Below are 23,437 nucleotides of genomic sequence, written 5' to 3'. Positions count from 1 at the left end.
TGCAAACACTGAATTAGAATTCCTTGATTAAAAAAATAAATTCTTTAAGTATATAAATAAAACATGCTACAGATATATAGAAAAAGGACAGAAAGACAGCCTGATTTTCCAGATTTGTGATATATACACAGCACTGGATGATGTTCTACATTCATATTGCTATATTTGAACTACTGTGCATCATTGATTTTGTTCCACTGGGCAATCCTGGGAAAAAATGAAATGCAGCTCTGATTTCATTACTTGTTTTTAATCAGGGTCTCTTAATTGCACAGGCTTTATTCCTAATAACATCAACTAGTGTCTTCTAATTAAAAATTATAAATAAATTTATACATAAGTAACATGATAAATGCACGGCCTTAATTCTTTAAGCCTTTTAATAAACTCAGAAAATTCCAGTGATAACACAGGCAAAACAAAGAGAATGCTTTGAAAAGAATGTCAGGAAGAAATTAGAGTAATGTAGCAATTTCCTTTAAAGAACAAAAAAACCCCATGATCTTAAGCACCTAAAAGGTAAATGAGACCTAAATACATAAAAGGGAAAAAGAGGAAAGAAAATATTGTAATTCTGAAGTATACACTGCAGTCATGGAGGAGGGCAGTTAATGGGGCTCTGTTGGGATATACAGGTAAAACTTGTACCCCGCTTTTTTCTCAGTGTCTGCACACACAACAAAGTTGAAGCATGCACTCCTCAAAGCTCTTAAAATCACACCAATTTCCAGTAAAACAGAAAATACAAATAGTTTCCATCACCACAGCTCTCTATATTCATAATTTCTTTCCTGAGTGATGACCTTGTGTTGTAGTGTCAGGAAGTTAATGGATTAATGTTGAAGTTAATGATGAGAACAACACTTTTGGAAATAGCCTTGTAATGGATCTTCCCATTTATTTTATTATAAAACAGGGTTTCAAATCTTTTAGAGGGTCAATTTTATTCACATGGATCTGGGCAAAAAGACCTTATTTTCAAAGTAAAGTTTACAGATCATTAATTTACAATGCAGACAAAATGTTATGGTAACTTTTCTATATAAAGCAGTGAACAGTCAGTCTGCTGTGATTCTTTGGCTGAGAATAAAAATTACCTGCCTGTCTGTGTAATTTTAAACAAATAAAAAGGTAGGGTAAAATAAAGACAGACCTAAAGGTAGAATAGATACTTGCTATATAAGATCTACAAAACTGAAATTATAATTACTGTAGAATTTATTTACTGTTTAGTATTTTGTATATATATTATATTTATGTAAATATTAAAATTTATATATTTATTGTATATCATTCTGGCAGGAAAATAGCTCAACTGGCAGACTGTTTCCAAAACAACCACCTGCCTGTATCTTCCTCAAAGAAATAGCAGTGTTTTCCACAAAATTATCACCTCTCCTGTCTAGATTGCCTTACTTAGCAAAGAGAATTTTCTTTAAAAAATTGTCTAGACAGCTTCATCTTAGGCGAGGTTAACCATAACCATGTTCAGGTGGTTTTCAGGATTAGGGGTTTGATTAGGCTCCTCCTAATGTTTGATTGCTATAAACAGGATCCCTTGTTCAAAGCAGATGAACAAGGTGCTGTCTTAATTCCTGAGGGTGTCTGGTGCTCACTAACAGAGTGATCTGCCCTCTCATAAAGGAATAGCCCAGGAAATGGAAGAAGTGCCTGTTTTCAGCTTTAAATTATAGACAGAACCTAGAGGTGCTGAAGTAGCCTTTTAACAGATAAGAGTTTGGGGGGAAAAATCGACCCCCCCCCCCTCAAAACTCCTTTTGGACTCTATTCAAAGAGCAAGTGCTTTTTAGTCTGAGTCTTAATCAAAATCAGTTTACAGACCTTCTGAGATTAAAACCTTAATGCATGAATTATTTAACATTTATTTATTTTTACTTAGTTATTTAGACTCTTTCACTAGGGATTGCATGTAAGTTCAGCTCTATGTGAAGAATTCCTTATCTGAGTCAAAATAAGATTTAAAAAGGAATACTGCTTTGGGAGAATGAAGGAGGGGGGAAAAAGCTATTTTTTTCTTCACAGGCATTTCCCTATTTGTATATTAGAGCACAACAATAAAGACAGTTGAGTCTTACTGTTTGTTGTCAATAGCTTCAAATGTTTATATGCAACTTACTATTTCTATTTACAAATACAAACTGTTTTTCTACTTGTATTGTCCATTTTATTGGCTAGTTGGATTCTGTTTAGTACAAAAGTACAAGCAGGCAATCAATTAACTTTGCTCTTCCATTTTGTTGTTACACATTATGGATTAAATATGCAGCTTCAGTGCATTTATATGGAAATTTGCTCTGAGAGAAAGACTAACAGGAAAGATGCATGGGAGCTGCTGCTGGCTGAGTGACTCCTCTGGATTTCCTGGCTTGCTTCTGCAGTGAGGCAGCTGGCCTAGGTGGAAGGGAGAAAAAAAAAGAGAGGAAAGGGGGAAACAAAGAATTATCAACATTTTAAAAGCTTTTTAATATTAACCAGAAATTAGCATAAAGATATGGATGGGTTTACCAGTAGTATTTTGCTGTATTGTAGATATAGTGCTGTTCCAGTAGATGGCACTAATTACATAAACAATTTGCTAAAATGAACTAAATTTAAAACAAAAAATACCTGAAAGCACAGGTATTAACTGTCCAAATCAGTATTATTTCACAGTATAAAAAAGAAAATTAGTCAGAATATATGATTTCACTATATTCTCTATCTCAGCATTCAATATCACAAATAATCATATTTTCCATAATGCATAATAATGCATCCATCTATTTGTGTCTCAGAAAAGAGTAGTCAACATTATAATCAGTGGTTATCAGTTTGAGCTGTCATGTTATTTTCCAGCATTTAGAAGTTGTTTTCTTGGTCCTCTCAGAGTTTAGAATTAGTCCTGTCATTTTCTGACTGAAAGAATTTAAAACATACAGAAATACTGATTTTTATTTCCAGTAAATCTGTGGAAGTGGGTTATTTTTTTTCTTTTTTTTTCCTTCTTTTTATACAGATGGTATAAGTTATTCAGCTCATTTTCTAATAACCATAGTTATTAGTCATTATGTATGTGATCATTTTATGTTGATCTTAAGATTATTCTTTCTTTCTTTCTTTCTTCCTCTTTTTACTTCAGCAATTTTCAAAAGAAATACGACAATGGCAAATAAATGTAGATGTGGCAAATGACCTGGCTCTTAAGCTGCTCCGTGATTATTCAGCAGATGACACCAGAAAGGTACAACTGATGACAGACAGCGTCAATGCATCGTGGGCTGCCATTAATAAAAGGTAGGATATAAATTCTGCTGTTAGATTTGTTGCTACCCTCCATTAACATTCATTGTCCAGCTGTGGTTGGAGATTACAGAAGATGCAACTTTTGCAAATGACGAGACTGTAGTGGTCACGACTCTTCTGTAGAATTTTTTGGAAATATGTCTTTAGAATAGGATTTAATTATAGCAAATAACATTTAGCTTCCTGCCGACTTTCCTCTGCTATAAACAGTTGCCAACTAACTTAAGCTGACAGTTTATGTTTCAAGTACTTAACATTGTTTCATATATCTGTACTATCTGCACATCACAACCACAATAGTGATTCTGACTCATAAACAAATCTGAAAATGACAGACACAGCCTTTGAAGCAGGTTCAAAGTAGAAATGTTATCCCGTATCTTTGAAGCAAATCTCTAGTCAAGAAAGTTTTTATTAAATCCTTGACCACATTCTTGATTACATTTCACAGCCTTTCAGTGTTTGGTTTAGATGCCAAATTCCTTATTAAAAGCAATTTTTTTTGCAACTTGCCAACAAATTGTGAATCATTCAATATGCAATCTACAAGATTATAACAAATTGCAGTAGAAATTACTTTTTTTATAGTAGTGAAAGAGTTTTAAATCATTGCACATAAGATTAGATATGTAAAAATTATATGAAGGTTGTTTTAATCAGTATCTTGGATTAAGCTTTATAGTTTATAACTGAAACCATAAATGAATTAGATCTTAACATATTTTTAATTAAAGTCTATGAACAAGGCCAGAGAAGTCAGTTTAGCTAAATGTGCAGTAAATTCAGTAGATCTTCTTGTATAATGGTGGTTACTTAATTCACTGATGACTATGGAAGTTTAATGTCACTTTTTGTTTAATTTGTTGTTCATATGAATGAGTCACTTTAGTAGCATTTTTCTGAAGCAAACTTACAACTGATTTAAGCCCCTCTTTAAATGAGAGGATGGATACTCTTGATGTCCACTAAAAGAAAGGCACACAATAATTTGAAAGCTTTTTGTTTTTAACTAAGCTGAAATTTTAGTATAAGCATTCAGTTTTTACCTGCTTGCATTTCTCCTGTAACAGTAATAGCCATTTTAGCTTCATTAGAAGTAGCTGTATTTTTCCAAAATTGTGTTTTGCTCACTGTGGCCTGAGAAGGAGTTTGGGGAGTTTGGAGTCTGTTGCTGGATGAGAAAGGCTGGGAGTTTAATGCTCAATACCATCCCTCATGAGTAGATACAATCAGCAGCTCAAAAGGATTTGAAGTGAGAACCAAAGTGCTTTTGTCTGTATTTAGAACCACAACCCCCTCTTGGTGAGGAGTCCAGGATATGATTGTAGCTGCTGTGGCTGCTCTGTATTAATTGTAGCTAAGGGGCCATTTCTAAACCTGTTGATGCCTCAGGCACAAGCCCAGGTGTGTCTAATGTTGCCCAAAGGCAAGAATTACCATTCTTGCATGGACTGCCAAGTACTAGGCTGAGAGAGAGTGCAATTTCTTCAAAACACATTCCTTGCAAGCTTCTATAAAATGTACAAACGTGTTAGATGAATTACTATAGTAAATGTTTTATGTCTAAGGAGAGACTTGCTTAGGTGACTGAGTTGACATTTCCCTATACAAAAGTATAGGGATAAATATGAGCTGTGAAATTAGTATCCTAGTTTTTTATTGTGTGACGTTGTTACATTTCTAATATATTTTTAATTTAATGTTTTGTATACAACTTTTGTAATACTTCTCATGATTTGGGAACTTGAAAAAGAAGCATTGCTGCACACAGTAGTTGATAAGCTTCTCTAAGGGCTGGATCACATTTTTGTTGGTCTTTTGTGAGACATTGATAAATATGGACATACTAAAACGGCGAGTCACCATAAGACTTTTACTTGGAAGATTTTCTGTGAATGTAGATTTTTAAGGTTTCTTTGAAGCACTAGTCAAGCATTTTGCTCATGCAGCAGCTCCTGAGTGAGGTCTTGAAAAAATGTCCAAGATTTCTGGAGGGATTTAAAGCCATGTAGATGTGAGACGTAGGGACAAGGTTTAAAGGTGGGTTTGGAAGCATTGGATTAAGGGTTTGACTTGATGATCTCAGAGGTCTTTTCCAGCCTAAATGATTCTGTGATTCCTTTGTTAAAGAGCCCTATGAAAGGAGATAAAAATGAAGTCCACGAGCCTTTGAATGACTTAAATACCAATTTGTTCTGGTTTTTTGGGGAGATTTCACTTTTGATTTTTCCCCCTCCTCCTATGCTTCAACTCATCAGCTTTCAGATTATTGTATAGAAATATTAAAAAAGGGGGTTGGTGTTATGGTTTTGGGGATCTACTGAACTGTAGGGGAGTATTTACTCAGTAGAAAGAATACATGAATTGTTTTGTCATAGTCTTCATGAAAAGCTAGTTTCCACTCAGATATGTATGCAATGATTTCAGATATATCCGTGTGTGTTATTTTCATCTAGACAATGAATAGTACTCTAATGACTTGTTCACCTCACAGTGACAATAGAAATACATTCCAAATTACATTCTTGACCATTTCTCCAGTATTTTACAAGCAGTTTTATCACTTTTTATGTACATCTTAAGTTCCAAGAGGAAATATTCAGCTGAACATTTTGCTTTCTCTATCTATATTGCTAAGTTAAATGGCCTAACTATTTTGTGAATATTTTCTTTTAAAAATTTCGAGTTTTTTACATTGTTTTGAACTGGTTTTCCTTAAACCTGTCATTATATCAGAATTGTGTGTCAATGTGAAAAAAAATGTGAAACCTGCTTTTCCTTGAACCAGTTTACTAAGACAATAGGCAAGCAAGCAGTGGTAAAATTCCACTTTGTCTTTTGGTAATAGTTGCCAAAGCAAGTACTTCACTCATTAAGGCAACATCTGTTAGCTTGTGTTTTGTTTTGCTTAAGCAGATTTGCAGCTGATTGCTGTGTGTTTACCCTTTGCCTTACTGTTGTATTTTAGAACATTGAGCTATAACCAGTATCTCTCTAAGCCCTTTAAGAGACAAACTGGTGAATGCTTGATGGTTGTTTCCCTTTTTTTCACTTGACACTTTTTAATTTTGCTTTTGTCTTTGATACTGCAAAATACACTAAAAAGCACATGAACTGATCACTTGGGCAAAAGCCAGACTGACTTGTAAACAGGCCTCTTCTTCTTTAGAAGCACTGGCTTTCCAAGAAATTGCCATATTATTTAAGCTGAAGCACTTAAAGAGAAAGTAATATCTATTGCTTCCACTAACAAAAAAAAATCTAACAGATGAACTGAAATCTTTCCAAGAGGGGAAAAAGGGCAATGATAGAAGCAACCATTAGAAATTTGCTACGTGAAAAAAAATGTTTTATGGTGTTATGTTACTTCCTCCTTTTGTGGGCACAAACTTTTTATGGTTTTCTTATGTTTAATGCTATACAAAAGTCTCAGCAGCTGCTTGTGGTTTTTCCTTTCCTGTGAATCCACTAATTGTGCTAAATATCAAGCTAAAAATTGACTTAGATCTGTCTTAAATGGAGTGTCTATAATGAAAATAATTGTCTAACATACTCTGAGAATTCTTTAGGATTCCATACCACCACTGTGTAATAGACATCTTCAAATATTCACATCACCCACCAATTCCTGTGGCCAAGCTCAGTGGAGTTCAGGCCACACAGCAGGTGTTGGGAGCTTTCACTGCTCAAGATGCTTTTTTGGCTCCTGAGACAATATAGAAGACACACCACAATCTAGAAGAAAAGTATAACTAAAAAGTATAAAAATTAACTTTCTTTTCCCCAGTACAAGGTATGAACAGAGAAAAATCAGTGTAAGGAGAGGCAAGGAAATGGGTTTCTAAACCTGTCTGAAAGACCTGAGGTACCAGCTCCCATGTTTTACTAAGAATGGTGTTAATTCTCTAATTTTTGTAGTTGTATAAACACATTGATTTTACATGTCAGCTGGACAGTATAAAATGTAATTCGCCAAACAAACTAAGGACATAATCAGTACAAAAGTATGATGCATATCTCCTTCATATGTAAATGCACAATAAAACAGTAATTCTAACTGTGAAAAGGTCATAATCTAGATTTGGTCTTTCAGCAGCAAACTATTCTTAATCAGCTGACAAAGATTTCAAAAAAACCTTTAATCTGGCACTATTCTGAAAAATCTGAATTATATATGGGATCCTCATGTCTTTTTTATTAAAGAAGTGGGCGTAAGAAGCCTTTCATTTTAATGAAACTAATTTGGCAGTAAAGCACTCCACACTTCTCAAAAGTTACTCTCCAGCAAACTATAAAGAAAAGCTCTATATTTGCTGTTTGTGATGCAAAAATATTGCCTTTTGTGTTTAGAATATGGATGTCTTTAAAGTTACCTAAGATTTTTTTTATGACAAGAGATTTCAGTATTTTTTGCTTTCTTTGTTTCAACCTGTGACCTTTATTTTAAATCCTCAGACAAGGACTATGAGAAGGGTGGGAATGGCAAGGTTTAAATGCTTTCATTTTAATTTGTTATGTTTTTTGGTTTATGTTTCACTTATATAATTTCTTAATATATCCATTTTTAAAAGCACACCTAAAAAAAATTCATTGCAGAGGGATTATTTTATGATAATAGATAAAAGAGAGGTAACATATTTGAAAGACATTTTACTAAAATGCCTACAATCTCAAGCAAATATTTAGGTACCAAATATAAGATCAGTCTTACCAGCAATGACATCAGTTAACAATGATTTGCTGTTTCCTTCCTGACACCCCTCAGAATGATGACATTTCATCCCTTATAAGAAAAATAAATTGTAAAAAGAAGTAAATGAAAGTGCCAGACAAAGCTCATATAATCAGAAGATCTAAAAAGTCATCTTAGCTGCTTATATTCTAGTTTTATCTTAACCTCCACTCAGCTGGCAGCACTTTTTTGTGCAGTGCTGACATCAGATCTAAGATGAGAATTCAATCGGTGGTAGTGAATGTTTTTCGTTTAATTTTTGAGAGTATAGTCTTGGATATGCTTTCAAAATGCTGGTAGGATGCACTGGAAAGGCAATGTTACCCAGAATACTGTGTGATTCATCATTTCCACCTTTGTGAACATATTCCTGTGATTTTTGAGAAAGTCTTTTACGATTATAAAAAGAAAAGAGTTCTTGAGTTATTTCAGGAGAGAGTAGCATCAGTAATACAGTATTTGACAAAAGGATCTATGGATCCTTGTGACTTCAGGGATGAGTTTCTTAAAAGTTTTAGCATGAGTTTAATTAAAGTAAATTTTCCCACCACTTGAGTATATATATAGTCTAGTACCCTTATCTTTTCCAGAAAAGCAATAGATCATCTGTAGGTCTGCTAGGTCCTCCCACAGATGAACAAAAAATGACCTCACACTAAAAGGTGTTGCTGTTTTTAAATTAAATGGCTGGGTTTTTTTCTGTTCCACAAAGGATTTGCTCAGATTTCTGGACACCATGAATTCAGTTCATTGAGAGCTTAGTTGTTTTGGGTTTTGAATTGGAGAATATTCTGAGGTATGATACCCACAAAGATCATCCAGTCCAGCTCTTAAGTGAATGGCCCATAAAGGGATGGAACCCAGGACCTTGGTGTTACTAGCACCATGCTCCAACTGTAATCCAGTGTTAATGATTTAATTGTACACAATTAAAAAGGAGAATAGGGCTGTTATCTTGCAGTGAGGTCATCAGTTTCCAATACAGTGAGCAAGATACCAACAGAAACTAAGCAAGAAATGTGTTTAGAAGACCATTCCTTACTGCTATGACACTTGCTATTTCACTTTTTTCCCCCCTCATTCTTGGATTTTATTTTGGTCTTGATTAAAATAAAATTCTGTTTCTTTGTTCATACTTACTGTGTGTCAAATGTTTTTTACTCCTTTCTGTTGAAAAGGACGGTGGTACTGGTGTTCAAGGGAAATTCTTATTTTGGTCTTGATTAAAATAAAATTCTGTTTCTTTGTTCATAATTACTGTGTCAAATGTTCTTTACTCCTTTCTGTTGAAAAGGAGGACGGTACTGGTGTTCAAGGGAAATTTAACCCGACAAAATCATTAAATAGTTTATAGAACAGAATTCTAAAGGGAGAGCAGTTTTGTGGCCAGACTTCAATCATAACTGAAGCTTAATGTGGGTATATCAAAGAACTGCCCTATTTCAGAAATTTTCCTCTTTTGCATATGCAGGAGATGAAGGAGGAGCAAGGTACTGAAAGAAGAATAAGTTTGGTTTGTGAAAGAACAGAAATTTCAATTTCTGTTCCACTCCCAGTAGAAAATTAAGACAAATGTGTTGTTCTCTCTCTTAAAGGTGAGATTTTCTGCAGTAATTAGAAAATTTTAGTTTGTTTGAACAAGAACAGAAGCTAATGCTCTGTGCCCTGAAATTCTAACCTTAAATCTATTTCCTATTATTCTGTATATAAATTAAGAAACTACAGCAAACTGATTGTTGCTTTCATCCACAACTCATAGAACAAATGAATGTCTTTTCAGTCCCCTCAATAGACTTCTTATCAGGCTTCATGTCCTTTAAAACAAACTGAACAGAAATTAATAAAGCTGATGGACTGAGTGAGAGTGCCAGGAAAAGGAATTTGACCTTAGTTGTCATGTTTTGTTTGCATTGTTATTATTGTGATAGCTTTTTTTCCCCCTGGTGTTTTCCCTGTATTTTTGTATTTCTTCAGCTGCTGTGCAGGCAGTTTAAGATTTCCCCTTGCTGGCTTGTCAGTCATGCTTGAAACCAATGATAATTCAGTCTGCTATTAAATGCTTAGTCTCTCTTTGGAGGTTACCAGCAAACATGTCAAGTTGACAACAGCAGTGCTTGCCTTTTTTGTGTGGCTGTTGTTTAGCTATGACTGAAATTTCAATCACATATTTTTATATAAAGTCACAAAGAAATCAATAAATAACGAGTCCCCATTATTCCTGGTAAGGATCAGTGGCACAAGAGGCTGATGGTTGTGACTCTTGCTGACCAAGGCAGAGCTTTGGGGAAGTGGCAACACAGAGGGCAGATTGGAAAGCAGTAGAATTAGCAATGTGGTTTTCTTGCATGTCCCAAAATAGGCATGGTGAGAAATCACTGAGGAGAGGTGAGATTCCCCTGGTAAATCTTGAGGACAGAGCATTTATGGTGAATCTGATACAGGTGCATAAAATGAAAAACAGTAAGTAAGCAAGGAATTTGTGAAAAGGAAAATATTATGTTGTATGTTCATGTTTGTCATCCAATATCAATTAAATTTTGACCAATACCCCAAATTTATATTCCCTGACAAATATAAGAAATGTAGAGCACTTCCCAGCTACTAAGCATTACATCTCCTGCAAATTATAAAAAAAAATATTATCTTCTGCAAATGATAATAAATAATAGCTCTTGGAACTATCACTCTAGCTGGCATTTCTGCAGGTTCTTCCTTTGTGCAAGATACATAATCAGTAACATATCTGAGTAATATCTGCTTAAGCACAGTAGTGCCTTCTGGCAATGCATCATATGGGTCCACTTCATGGTATTATTTTTATCTGTTTAAAATGTGCCATGTATTTCTGAGATTTCATTGGTTTAATTGACACGTTGTATGGTAAAAGCAGAGTTTTGTGAAGGGTCTAAAGGACCAAGCTTGCAATGCCCATTTCCATCACTCATTTTTCATTTCCATTTCCCTTTTTTCATTTTATCTTGGTAGTGTTATATGTTTGTTTTTGTCCTTATTTTCTTTTCTAGTTTTTTTCAATTTCATTTAATGTACATGATTTTTTTGTTTTCTAAATTCACATCAAGTTAGAGTCTAATTTAGTGTTGGAATTTTTTAACTCTTGGATGTGTTTTCTGTACCCCACAACATGGCTTATATATGCTAGGTTCAGTTATTTTTTGCCTTAAAATCTGAAAATTTGATGATGTTTCTTACCAGTAATGGTAAACAGTTCCAAAATTTCCATGAGTTCTTGATGCTTGGTGCATGTCTGACGTTGATGCTTCAGCTATGTCAATGAATTACCAGCAGTGTCAGTTGATGAACAATATACCTTTACTGATTCCAAGAAGTTAGATTTATTTTTGAAGTAGTTGACTTTTAAGTTTCTCAGTGAGGATTTACTCCAAGGGATGGGGGGCAGCTCTTCCAGTGCTTGTCTTCTCCTTTTTTTTTCCTGTGGAAACACCAGCAGAATACACTTGTGAAATAAGATGGCACTAAGAAATCTTAGTTCAGATCTGCCTTTGCTGACCCCCTTCCATTTTATACTGTGCTGACCCCTTAGAGCTGTGGACATTTGTCACTGTTACTTCTTTTCATGTTGCGAAAGATAAAAGTAGAAGTATGGAATGTATTCATTAAATTTTGCTTTAGCTAAATTTGTTTTCCCATCATGTCACTGCTCTTATGTATGCTGTTACTCTGCTTTCTGCTGGCTGGGACAAGGTACACAGCCCAGTCTCAGGAGAGTGGGTTAAAGATGGACAAGAATAATTATTCCTTTCATAAGAATAATTATTCCTTTCATTTTTACTATCTTTCACATACTAATATGTATTGGAACCTTCATTAAGCTGTTGGTCTTGATTTAAAATACTGAATTTCTTCAAGGCCACAGCTAGTTCAGCGGCTGTCAGATTATACGGAGTTTAAATATTCCTTGTAGTGTCTGTTGTTTTGAACACATCTATTGAATCTTTCTGCTAACACATTGCTGATGGCTTTTCCCATTTGGAATTATTTAAATTCTTCCAGGTTTGGCTAATCTGGATAAATCTGCAGTTTTGCTCTTCATACCTTTTTCCACTGGTTCATTACTGCACTGCATACCACCATTTACTACTCCCTTGAAAAAGGCTCCTAATGCTCAGGGTTGAACATTATTTGCCTTGACCACATTATATACTCTCAATCTCAGTTTTCTTTAATTCAAGAGGTTTCTGCAACAAAACTGTGGTCCCTTAACTTGCTTCCCAAATAGCTGCTTGTAAAGAGGTTATGATAATCTTTATGGATTTCTGTGCATAAGCTGAAGTAAAGCTGAATCACCAGTTAATGCATCAGTTATGTGTTCATTTCCCTGACTAAAGTTTGGAAAGTGTTTGAGAACAGGTAGGCATATATTAAGGAAAAGAAATGCATCTCCTCAGATACTGAATAAATTATCTGTAATATACAGAGGATACTTGCATGGCAATGAGTACAAAATGATAGATCTCAAGGCAAATCAAGTATCTTTTTAAAGTAAACACCTGATAACTATTTGCAAGATTGTTAAGAAGGAAATCACGCACTATTTAAGAGAAAGATTTGGATGACTCTGCCACAATTGCCTGTGAGCACACAAAGGTTCATGTATATCCATTTTTGTCTTGTCTCTTCATAACAGAATAGTCAGACTTCCTCACTCCCAGACTTAGAGATTTGGTGTATTTACGTCTCTCTCCACTCTGTTAAATGGTCCAGAATTGTTGTTTGAAGGGTTATGATTTCTCCTACTAAGAATTTTTGTCTTTGAAATTCATCCAAAAAAGAATTGAGGTAGAACTATCAGAGAACATCCTGTTCCCTTTGAAGTCAGCTGAAGGTTAGCGATTCATCCTCAGTGGAGTTAGGATTTTCTCTGTAAGGCTTTTATATCAGACACATGCTGAAGTTCTGTTGAACTGAGAGTAAGTTTAATACCATGTGAATTTGCTGAACTGGGCTCTGGAAATTCACTACTTAATTATTTATTTCTATTTGCATGATCCTGAGAGAACTAGAGCTGTACTTTCTTTCCGTGTTATTGAATCTGCATAATAATAAATTATTAGTATTTCTCTATATTCTCATATACCTCTGGTTGTAGTTCCTGATGTTTTGCCATCTTTCTGCAGCAGATCTATTTTAATCAGATTATCTCCTTATAGTGGAGAACTTATTCTATATTTCAGTTTTCTATTGGAGTTTGAAACCTCCTGAAGAGTAAAAAAATAAATGTATAAGGTATGGAGTGGTTATTGCAACTAATTTTTTTTTAATTGTATAAACATAAGAGGCAATAGGCAGGCTGCTTTCTCTCCTTCTTACTCAGATACTGACCAGTTTTTGTTACCAGCTGTTTCTGGCCTGAATTTTACAGATCTGTTTTGTTTTTTTCTGGTTATTATTTTATGCTTCTTGAAATATGTTGACAGAATACAGGTTTTAAAATATATTGAACCAGCCTGATCTGTCAGCATCTTTGTGTAATGTGAGCACTACTTGAGGCCCATGTTTTAGAGAGGGAAAAATAATGTGTGTGTTTATCTAAGTGTTTATTTAATGTTACTTAATAAGACACATGGTATAATAAGAACTGTAAGTGCTGCCAGACAAGTTTTCCAGCCTGGGAATTGAGGCTTCTCTCTCTCTTGCATGGTAGCAAATCACTTTTTTGCTAGTCCATGGAGTTCCGCCCTCAGAGGCTGATGCTCCAAATCAAAACTACACTAGCAGTTTAATAGTATCCTTTGTGAGCCCTAATTGATTTCATGTAATGCCATCAGTGCACTTCACAGTCTTATTAAATCTAGTTGTTTTTGCAGTAAGTAAGGCTAAGAAAACAAGTGCCTTTAGAATATAATTAGTTCCATAATCATTTTAAATTATACTTCACTGTCTTAGAAAGCAAAGATTTTATCTTACATAATTACATCTGAGTAATTAATATGCTGTTTATTAAATGGTATGCTTGACTGTTTTGGAATTTTGAAAGAATTATATGTTTCAGAATGCAAGAAAAAACTTAATTCTACATATTATAGACCATGAAGTATGAAGAAGACAGAACAATAATATTTTTTGCTTCTTTTGTTAGAATAAGAGACTAGTTTTGTCTGTTTGGTTTAAGTTTTGATTTTAGTATTTCTTCTTTTTCTGACTTCTCTCTTCAAGAGGAGTAACAGAATTATTAAATGTTATCTTCCCATGTCTTATTGGGGCATTACTTGAATTATACACGGGTTAGACTGGAATCTGTTCTGTGGGTTCAGTGAACTGAGGGGAGGGGGGTTGCCAGGTTCTTTGTTCTGTTGGATTTTTCTTTTTCTTTTTCTTTTTCTTTTTCTTTTTCTTTTTCTTTTTCTTTTTCTTTTTCTTTTTCTTTTTCTCTTTTCTTACTTATTTAGTGGTTTAAGATACTTCCTTAAAATTTGATTGAGGGCTAATTAGAAAAGCCTCTGGAGTGAATTAATCAGAATATTATTCTGTGTCTGTAAATAATTTTTAATGATACCTCATATGTCTGTGATTGTTGAGTGTTGTTCAGATTCCCTTCTCATTAACCTGGTAACAGTTATGATTTACTCTCTGGAAACCGATTGACTTTAATGAAAATTTATCGGGAGATAAAAAGTCACAAGGAAAAAGTCACAAGAAACTGTTTTCAATAGTATAAAGGATAACCTGTATTTGATTGTAATTACAAAGGAATCTCCTTCTTTTCATTAATGATTGTTCTGTAGCTCACCATGTAAGTGTGATAATCTATGGTTATGATGGTTGGAGATGTACACTTATGTTTTTATATATTCCTAACCTATGCCATAGCAAGCTAGGGAAAGGAGACAAAAGTGATGGGGGCAAGAAAAGCCTGTTAGAAAACATTCCCTCTAACTCTCTCTCTCTGTTTTATCCCATTAAGAGGCATTTTGGGAATGTAGGAACCCATAAGTGAATAAAGTAGAGACAGAAATTTTTTTTTAAAGGTTGATGATGGGTTTTCCTGCAGGATAACACAGATGCCCTTGTGCTGATCTTGTCAGTTGCTTAATTAAAAAGGGGTTGTTTAAAGGTCCTGTCCATACGTGTGATTTTGCTCCCCAGGGGGTGATATTTCCTTTTTTTTTTAGCAACTTTTCTCAGTCTCATAAAAAATGGTGTAGAATAGATGGGGGAGTAATATCCAAGGCTGATAAATGCAGGGTTGGGGTTGGTTTTGTTTTTTGGGGTTTTTTTTTCTCTTTTTGCTATTCAATAGCTATTGTGCTTTAAAAATAAATATATGGGACAAACAGTCTAAATTCAAAAACATGTCTTCAAATTGATTTAGTATCTTTAGTAACAAAGAAAGTTCAGAGGAAAATGCTGTGAGAAGGGTTGATGATTTTTGTTATTTTTATAGAAATCCTGTTTCTTTCAAGAAAGTCTTTGAGAGGTATAAGGCTAAGAAACAAGCTAACCAATGAACAGTAGCAAAAGAAATTACTTCCTCTCTCTTGCTGCATCCATTTTCCTAAGTACAGAAACACCAGAAACACATTTTCTTGTTTTGAAGAGATTTAAAACACGAAAATTGTTCAGGAAAAATGACTTGCGTCTTGCTTAGTAGAGTAACTGTTCATTGAAGCATTTCCCCCTTTGTCTCGACAGATTTTTAAGAAAAGACAAACTTTGGACTTATCACTATGATCAGGAGATGGTTTAGAATGTTGTAATTTTAATATCTGAGGAAAGTGTTGTCATTTAGGAAACTGTGATTGCTAGGAAAAGAGCAGGACTTTGTCCCTGTGAAGACATTCTGAGTTCCCCAATCAGATCATGGGGACATTGAGGGCTTTTGTTCTTCCTTCCTGCAGAAATAAAGAGAATCAGCAGAGAGCTGCCTGTGTGTGTCTCTTTTGGACCAGCTGTTGCACTTAATCTCTCTGTATGCCCAATTAAATCTGGAATTTAAAATTATATCACTGGTTATTCATTTGTTATAAGTATGGATAGTGCAGCCAAGATAGAGATGCCCTTCAGCTTATCTGAAGAAGCCAAAGCAACTTTCAGGAAGTAGATCAAGTTGTTGAGAAATTAATGGAAGGCAGAGAGAAGCACTACACTGTCGAGATTTAAACCCAGCCAGCAACTCAGTACCATCAACCACTTGCTCACTTTCCTACATCAGGGAGAAGAATTGGAAAGAAAACTAGATCTCCTGGGTTTCTCCTCCAGAAAAGCTAAATAAGAACAATTTACTTATTTGGGGGAGGGTTGGAATGACACTGAATATTCTACTGATATTATTATTAATATTAATTGTATCTGTAATGAGAGGGAGAGTGAGAGTAACAGAATCCAAGAGAGGCAAGTGATGCACGACCCAATTGCTCACCACCTGCTGGCTGATACCCAGCCAGTTCCCAAGCCTGTCTTTAGAGTACAAAATTCTGTACCAGCACACCAAAGCTTTCCTGGCTCCTCACTCAGAATAATGAGAGGACAAGGGCCTGGAGATATATGTCAACCACATGTGAACACTGATCTCAAGCAGTTTTGATACTGATGTTGTAGCTCTAAGTTTGGTTACAATTTGAGGCTTTCTAGCCATTTGCAACAAAATTATTTCAGAGGTGGAGTTGCACACATGCGAGCAATCTCCACTACTGCAAGATCAACTTGGTTTAGAACATTTTCCAACAAGCCAGTTGAAATAGTGTTAGTAGGACATAAGTTTGCATATAAAAAGATCACTCCAAAAATTTATATCCACATCCACATTCCAGTAATCTACAGCAGACAAAGCCTAGTACCTCTGTTCAGATGGACAAACTAAAAGGCACATTCATGCAGAAGTGATGCTGCAAAAATCCTAAGTGCCTCTTACCATGGTGTTGAGCTAGCTGACATCCAGAGAAACACAGGAAAGCAGTACTTAAAATGCTGTCTCAGCGTAGTTTTCCCCACTGAATGTTGTAACAGGCATTCCAGAGTTAATCTGAACATCCATCACTTACTGGCACATATTTATAACTTTAACTGGCACTGTAGAATGTAGTACCTAGGTTCTGAAAAAAAGGTCCTCCAACCAGCAGTCCCAAAATTAATGAATATGATTTATTTTGACTTTGATTTCAAAATTATATCAATAATAGTTATTTTAAGAATTTAATTTTCATATCTGTGACATCTCTTTATGTTCCAACTTTATCTAAGGTTAAATTATTCTCCCACTTTGATAGGTTCTTTATCAGTACAAGTTAAAGCAGCTGAAGGAGAGTTACCAGTGAGAGCTTAAATTTATTTAGTAGTAAAAAATTAAATATTCCAATAAAACTTTACAGTTGTTCCTTTTTCATATTCATAGAAGGGATATAAACGTTATGAAAATGGTGCAAACTTTTTCCAGCATTAACAGGATGATGCATGTAGTTCAAATTTTTTGTGATAGTTGGCTGAACATAGGAGATTCAAGTAACTTTTTAAATTTTATTTTATTTTTTATTGTATGGAACTGCACTGTCAGAGAAAATACAATTATAGAGAGAAAACCACATGAATTGTAGAAGTAAAACCATTTCCTGATGCTTTGACAGCCAGTAGTCCAGGATATTTTATTTTATATCTCAGAGAGATAACTTTAGATCACTGCAGTCTGCAGATGGAAGTATGATTTAGTGATCTATTGAACACTGAATGATACAGGGTTGCTTTGCTTTTATTGCTCTTAAAGAAATACCTGGGGAACAGCAGTGTGTTATTTTGTGCTCTGCACTTACTGCGAGTCCTGTTAGCTGAGCATCTCAAAGCATTATTCACACACTGACCCTCACAATGTATCTTGTTCTGTGAATAAGCATTGCAATTTGAAATACATATATACTCATAAAATGTGAATGATTTGCTCCAAATTATGTAGCAAACATTACAGCTGAAGAAAAATCTGATATTCACGCTTGCAGAGCCCCTACAAGCACTGTATTCCTTGTGTTGTAAATATGGGATTTGGTAGTGCTGAATGAAGCACTCCTGCAATAACTTCAATCACAGAATCACAGAACATTCTGAGATGATAACTTAATTTTACCTTCCTTTTCTTCATGAACATTTGTATACTGCTATGTTTAAAAAATATTAGCTTTAAAAGTTCTCAGCACAACAGCAATGTCCTGAAACAGAGGCTGGTAACCTTCCCTTTTTGTGCATTTTTTTAAAGCCCTTAAAAACACCTTCCTGGCAGTTTAAATGTTCACACATTGCTTGACTCACTTCCTCTGACATGCCACCATTATTCCCTCAACTCAAAGCCTTCGGCTGACATGTACTTAAAAGAGCGTCATAACTTCTTTCCTGCACAAAGCTCATACAACAGCTAGAGCTGGTGAGTCCACTGATGGTACTGGTTCCTAAAAATCAAATTTACAGGGGTGTTTGGGGACCAGCTTGCCTACTTTTAGAAATAAAAAAATTCAAGGCTTTTGTAAAATTAAAATAGTCTAAGTGATTTACTGTTGTAGTCAGGAGAAATAGTTTACTCTGACCTTGATCTGGTACAACAGATGTGTGTAGGCAAGGGAGGAGAATCTGAATTCCAGAAATGCTGTGTCTGTGTCTTTTATAGAGGGAGTGGTTTGCCTGTCTTCTGGGTGTCTAGATGAAAATAAGATTAATCCCACCTTTAATGTTTCTTCCTTGAATAAGAAGCTTTTGGTTATACACTCTGTGATTATTTTTATATCATAGTATAATAGGTTAAAACATTATTATCCCATTAATTTTTTTTCTTACTGTTTACACTCACTGTGAAATTAAACATACCTGGATAATGGAGACTAAAGAGAAAGCATCTTTTGGTTTTGTGCAACAATGTCTTGTTCAATATACATATTTCTTTAACCCCTATGGTTCTGTGCAATTTAGCCTATGCTTAGTTTTATTCTTCATGTTTAGACCTTCTTTTTCCTTTCTATCTTCATACTTTTGTAGTGAGAAAGACAAGTAGAGTGAAGTTTATTGATATGCTGCAGGACAGTCAATGTAGCTGAATATTTATTGCATGTTAACTGTACCAAAATTTAAAATGCAACTATTATGTAGTTGCATAGTAACTAAATATGTAGTAATATGTACTACATATTTTCAGTGGAATTATGGTATTAGTATGCTTATAAAGAAACACATTTCTGTAGACTGAAAGAATTATGTGCCATAAGATTTCTGTGCATCATAGACGTGCCAGAAGATTCTTCGTGATAAAAACTTTATTCTTTGCTCAGATCAATAAAAGAGTTTCTTTAAAACACTGATTCTGACTTTGAGTAGTCCTCCAAATTGCTCTCCCTTTGAATATCTTTTTCATATCTGTGCTTGTGTTTTGTTTTGTTTTTTATCTCACTGTGTATTTGCAGAATGTTGTTATTTTTAGAGTATTGCTATGTATCTATAGGAATCCAGGTGTACAGCAGTTAAAAATGCGCCTTTCATATTATGAAGGAAAAAAATGTTTTATGTGATTCTGCAAAGGCTATTAACTGCCATGCTGCACACTGTAAATTGAATTAGAATAATGCTATAAAGCATATCCTAAAATTGTGCTCTGAAGAACTGGAAAAGTATATTTAGTTCACGAAATTGTATTCCATTTCCAAGTTGTGTTGAATAAATGTAATGCTGGTTTTGAGCTAAAAGTGGTAAATAGGTCAATACAGAATTTTCCAGGTAAAAGATTTTCTGTGTCTTATTATCTTTTAATGTATATTGCTAGTATCTTTAGGTGTCATTTCTATGTAATTAACCTTTAGTTAAAAAAAAAAAAAACAACAACAAATTATTTCATTGCAGTTATTTTAAATTAGAAGTGTAGCATGACCACAAGCCGTGTTTATGCCCACGTAGAATAAAGCTGGGAAAGAGATCATGTTCACTGGCCTGCAGCTGAGTGTCTCCCACTGACAGCCCCCTGGGGGACACAGTCTAATGCAGCCTAAGCAGTGCCATGATGTGGAGAGTTCTTGCAGGTGGCAACAGGTGCAACTGAGGTGAAAATCCAGTACATTTTTAAGCTTTAAAAAATCCCTGATGGATGAGTTTGTAGCGAGGCATTCAGTAGCTTTCTCAGTTTTTGAATGAAAATTAAGTCCTTTTTTAACAAAATGATTGGAAAAAGCAAATAAGATGTCAAAGGATTAAAAATTTAATAGAAATATGGCAGTTTTTGTGACATTAGTCTCTCAGGAAGGATATTTTTTTCCTGTAGTGGTTGTTCTTGCCTATACTCTGACTGACTTTTTCTGTTCTTACTATCCTCTGCTGCAATTATTAACTATATGCTTATAAAAAAACTTGTTAAGTCAGTGCCACTTGGCAAAACTTGTTGTGGTAGGTTTTTTTTTTTCTTTTTTCACTTCCCCTAGTGAACTGGGGTTAAGGGAGATATCACTTACCAAGGAGTACAGCCCCTTCACGACAGGAAGCAGGATTAGAAAGAGAGATCAGCACTTGGAAATTTCATTTCCTCCTCTGATTAATTACAGCTTGAGAAGTTATGTCTGCTAGAATCTAGTATCCTAGTCTCTCCCTAAGTAACTAGGCAGGAAATCTATTGAGATATGTTAAGAACACCATAGATGTGTAGACTTAGCATAGGTGTGCATCAAAGTGCATTCATTCCACTTGAAGTAATGCACATTACCAAATGACCTTAGTAAGTATTCTCAGATCTTAAAAAATTATTTAGGTATCATGTTGGTGTTAAACAAATATGCATGTAATACAATAGGTAAGTAACCTTGACAGATTTGTGCTAATAACAATGTCATACTTGGCTGCTCATGTTTCTAAATCCATATTTTGCTCAAGTTCAAAGCAAAAATATCAGTGAATACATGACACCTACATTGCATATGAATGTTGATATAACACAGATCTGCTTTAATGTTTTTTTGGCACCAGAGTTGCTGAAATCTTTAGTGTCCTTTCATAATCTGAATTAGACCTTCCCCAAGGATAAAATAGTCTTTGTCTTTAAAATTTGTATTGTGTCCTGAAACTGATAGAGATCATCCTTGCAATTTATCACATTCAAATTAAAATAATAATACATTAATAAAAAACAAAAGCCCACCAAAAACTTTAGTGTTATAAGGATTTAAGGTGTTGAACACAATCTTCAAATGTTTCAAGTAGTGAAAATTAATCATTGAATTTATTGTATCATGCAGTGGTTAGGATCTATTTTTTGATTTCTAAAAATAAACAAGTATTTCCACTGTAGTATAAAAAATAATATTTTATTAAAACAAAACCAGGGAATTACTTCTGATTTTCCATTGTGCATATTTTAGGCATAGTACTTTGACAGAAGTACTTTTGCTTAATTTTGTGTCAGACTGATTCCACTTACGACTTCTCATGTGAAAACATAAAAAAAAAGAACCTTACCTGCTAAACATACAGTACTAGTTCTGTAGCTAATGTATCAGCAAAGTTACCTTGACTGGTAAACGAAAAATATTTTGTGTGTCTTTTTTATATTTTGAGTTAAAGATTAAGGTTTGTTTTCTTCCAAAGAGCCCTGTATTTGATTATTTGTACTTGTGCAGGGTTTGTGAACGTGAAGCAGCTCTGGAATCAGCCCTAAGAATGTTGCAGCAATTCTACCTGGATCTCGAAAAGTTTCTTGCTTGGCTTACAGAAGCTGAAACAACTGCAAATGTCCTGCAGGATGCTACACACAAAGAAAAGACACTAGAGGATGCCAAAATGGTTCGGGACCTCATGAAACAGTGGCAGGTAAGCCAAGCACTTCAGTATAGAGGCATTTGACAAACATGAGAGTTTATCAAGCATATCTGATATTTATAGAAGTTGTATAATTTGCATCAAGTTTATTCTTTGTAGCTTAACTGAATTAGTTTTTCTCCATTACTTTCAAATACATGAAGAAATGGCAATTTGGGAGTCTATTGTCCACACAATCCATTGCGGTAATAAAAAGAGATAATGATGCAAATTTTCATAGTAAATGCCTGGACAGTTCTCATACAGTTATTTTCCTCTGGGGGAAAAAAAATCTTAAAGAAAGATAATATTGTATTTATTGTTCCAGAGAATCCTGAGGAGAAAGAAAATTAATTAGTTGAGATGAAGCTGTTGAACTATGTTGTTATACTTCCATTGCGTTTTCTTCACTACAGTTATTGAGAGGAATACAGATATGTTTGCTTGAGGTCTTAAATTTTTTGAATATGAGGTTGATTGCATGTTTGGAAGGCAGGACCCTTTATTCCAGTATTGATAGAATCATATAATAGTTCAGCTTGGAAAAGACCTTTAAGATCATCAAGTCAACCATTAGCCCAGAACTGCCACGGCCATCACTGAACCGTGTCCTCAAGAGCCACATCTACACATCTTCTAGTAGCTCCAGGGATGCTGACTCAGCCCCTGCCCTGGGCAGCCTCTTCCAAAGCTCAGTGACCTTTTCAGTGTAGAAATTTCTTGTATTCATTTATAGTGCATTATTTTGATTTTGACAGGAAGTTCAAAACTGGAGATTTAAGCCCCTGGATACCCTGTGCCTTAGTTTATTTAATGATGAAAAACATACTGTGAAAAATTTAGCCATAAGTGTTTAAAAAAAAAAGAGTAAATTTATATAGTAGTTCAAGAATTCTTAGCTGCAAAATAAATTCATTTATTATGATGGGTAATATTTGCAGTAGTCATAACCCAGTGCTCTGTATCAAGTCTTTATTGTGAAAGCTTTTTGTTCAAACAGGTACATTTTCCTCATAGTGGTGCAAATATTGTCTATCTATTTGCTAAAAATGGGTAATGGAGCACAATTTTATCAATAGAACAATTTTATTATGCCAGCTGAATGATCAGGAAAGAGAGTATGGCTTTTCATTCTGTTTCTCAGGTATTGCTGCATTGATTCTTTCAGGCTTCACACCCTGCTTGTGGGAGTTCTCTCTCACAATTCACTTTGATGTATAAAGATGAAAAGCAAGTACTTGACATAAATGTGTAGTTTGCACACAGTTTATGCATATAAAAGATTCTGAGAAAAAGGATCTTTACAACATCACAGAGTCTCCGAAATATGTATTTATGTTCTTTGTGGAAAGGGGTTATTGCTCACTAATGCATACAATCAGCCTCATAAAGCATAAAAAGTGATAGGCCTTTCTTTTAACTCTGTATTGTGGGTCAGAAATATATTTACCCTATATAACATATCAGGCAAAGACTAAGAATCAGTATATTCCAAGAAACTCAGTACATAAATTGTACATGTATCAAAACAGACATATTCAAATACAGTCCATGTCCTCAATATGGTTTGCTATCATCCAGTATGTGTAGTAAAACTGCAAGCCCTGCCCCAGCTAGAAA

The 23,437-nt window shown here is 34.6% G+C and overlaps 1 protein-coding gene across 8 annotated transcripts in view; it reads left to right on the top strand.

The window, feature by feature from the left end:
• The window catches only part of DMD (dystrophin), a 1,147,932-nt gene that overhangs the window by 888,933 nt on the left and 235,562 nt on the right, over positions 1 to 23,437 (top strand). For all 8 annotated transcript variants that reach the window (XM_041399749.1, XM_041399747.1, XM_041399750.1 and 5 more), the window contains 2 exons: positions 3,140 to 3,294; positions 21,640 to 21,829. In XM_041399749.1, coding sequence (XP_041255683.1) covers positions 3,140 to 3,294; positions 21,640 to 21,829 — 345 coding nt within the window. The remainder of the gene's footprint in view (positions 1 to 3,139; positions 3,295 to 21,639; positions 21,830 to 23,437) is intronic.

The sequence above is a fragment of the Onychostruthus taczanowskii genome, unplaced genomic scaffold, assembly GCF_017590055.1.
Source record: "Onychostruthus taczanowskii isolate IOZ18803 unplaced genomic scaffold, ASM1759005v1 scaffold17, whole genome shotgun sequence".
NCBI lineage: Eukaryota > Metazoa > Chordata > Aves > Passeriformes > Passeridae > Onychostruthus > Onychostruthus taczanowskii.
The sequence above is the reverse complement of the archived record's forward strand: the minus strand, read 5'-3'. Positions and strand labels throughout refer to the sequence as shown.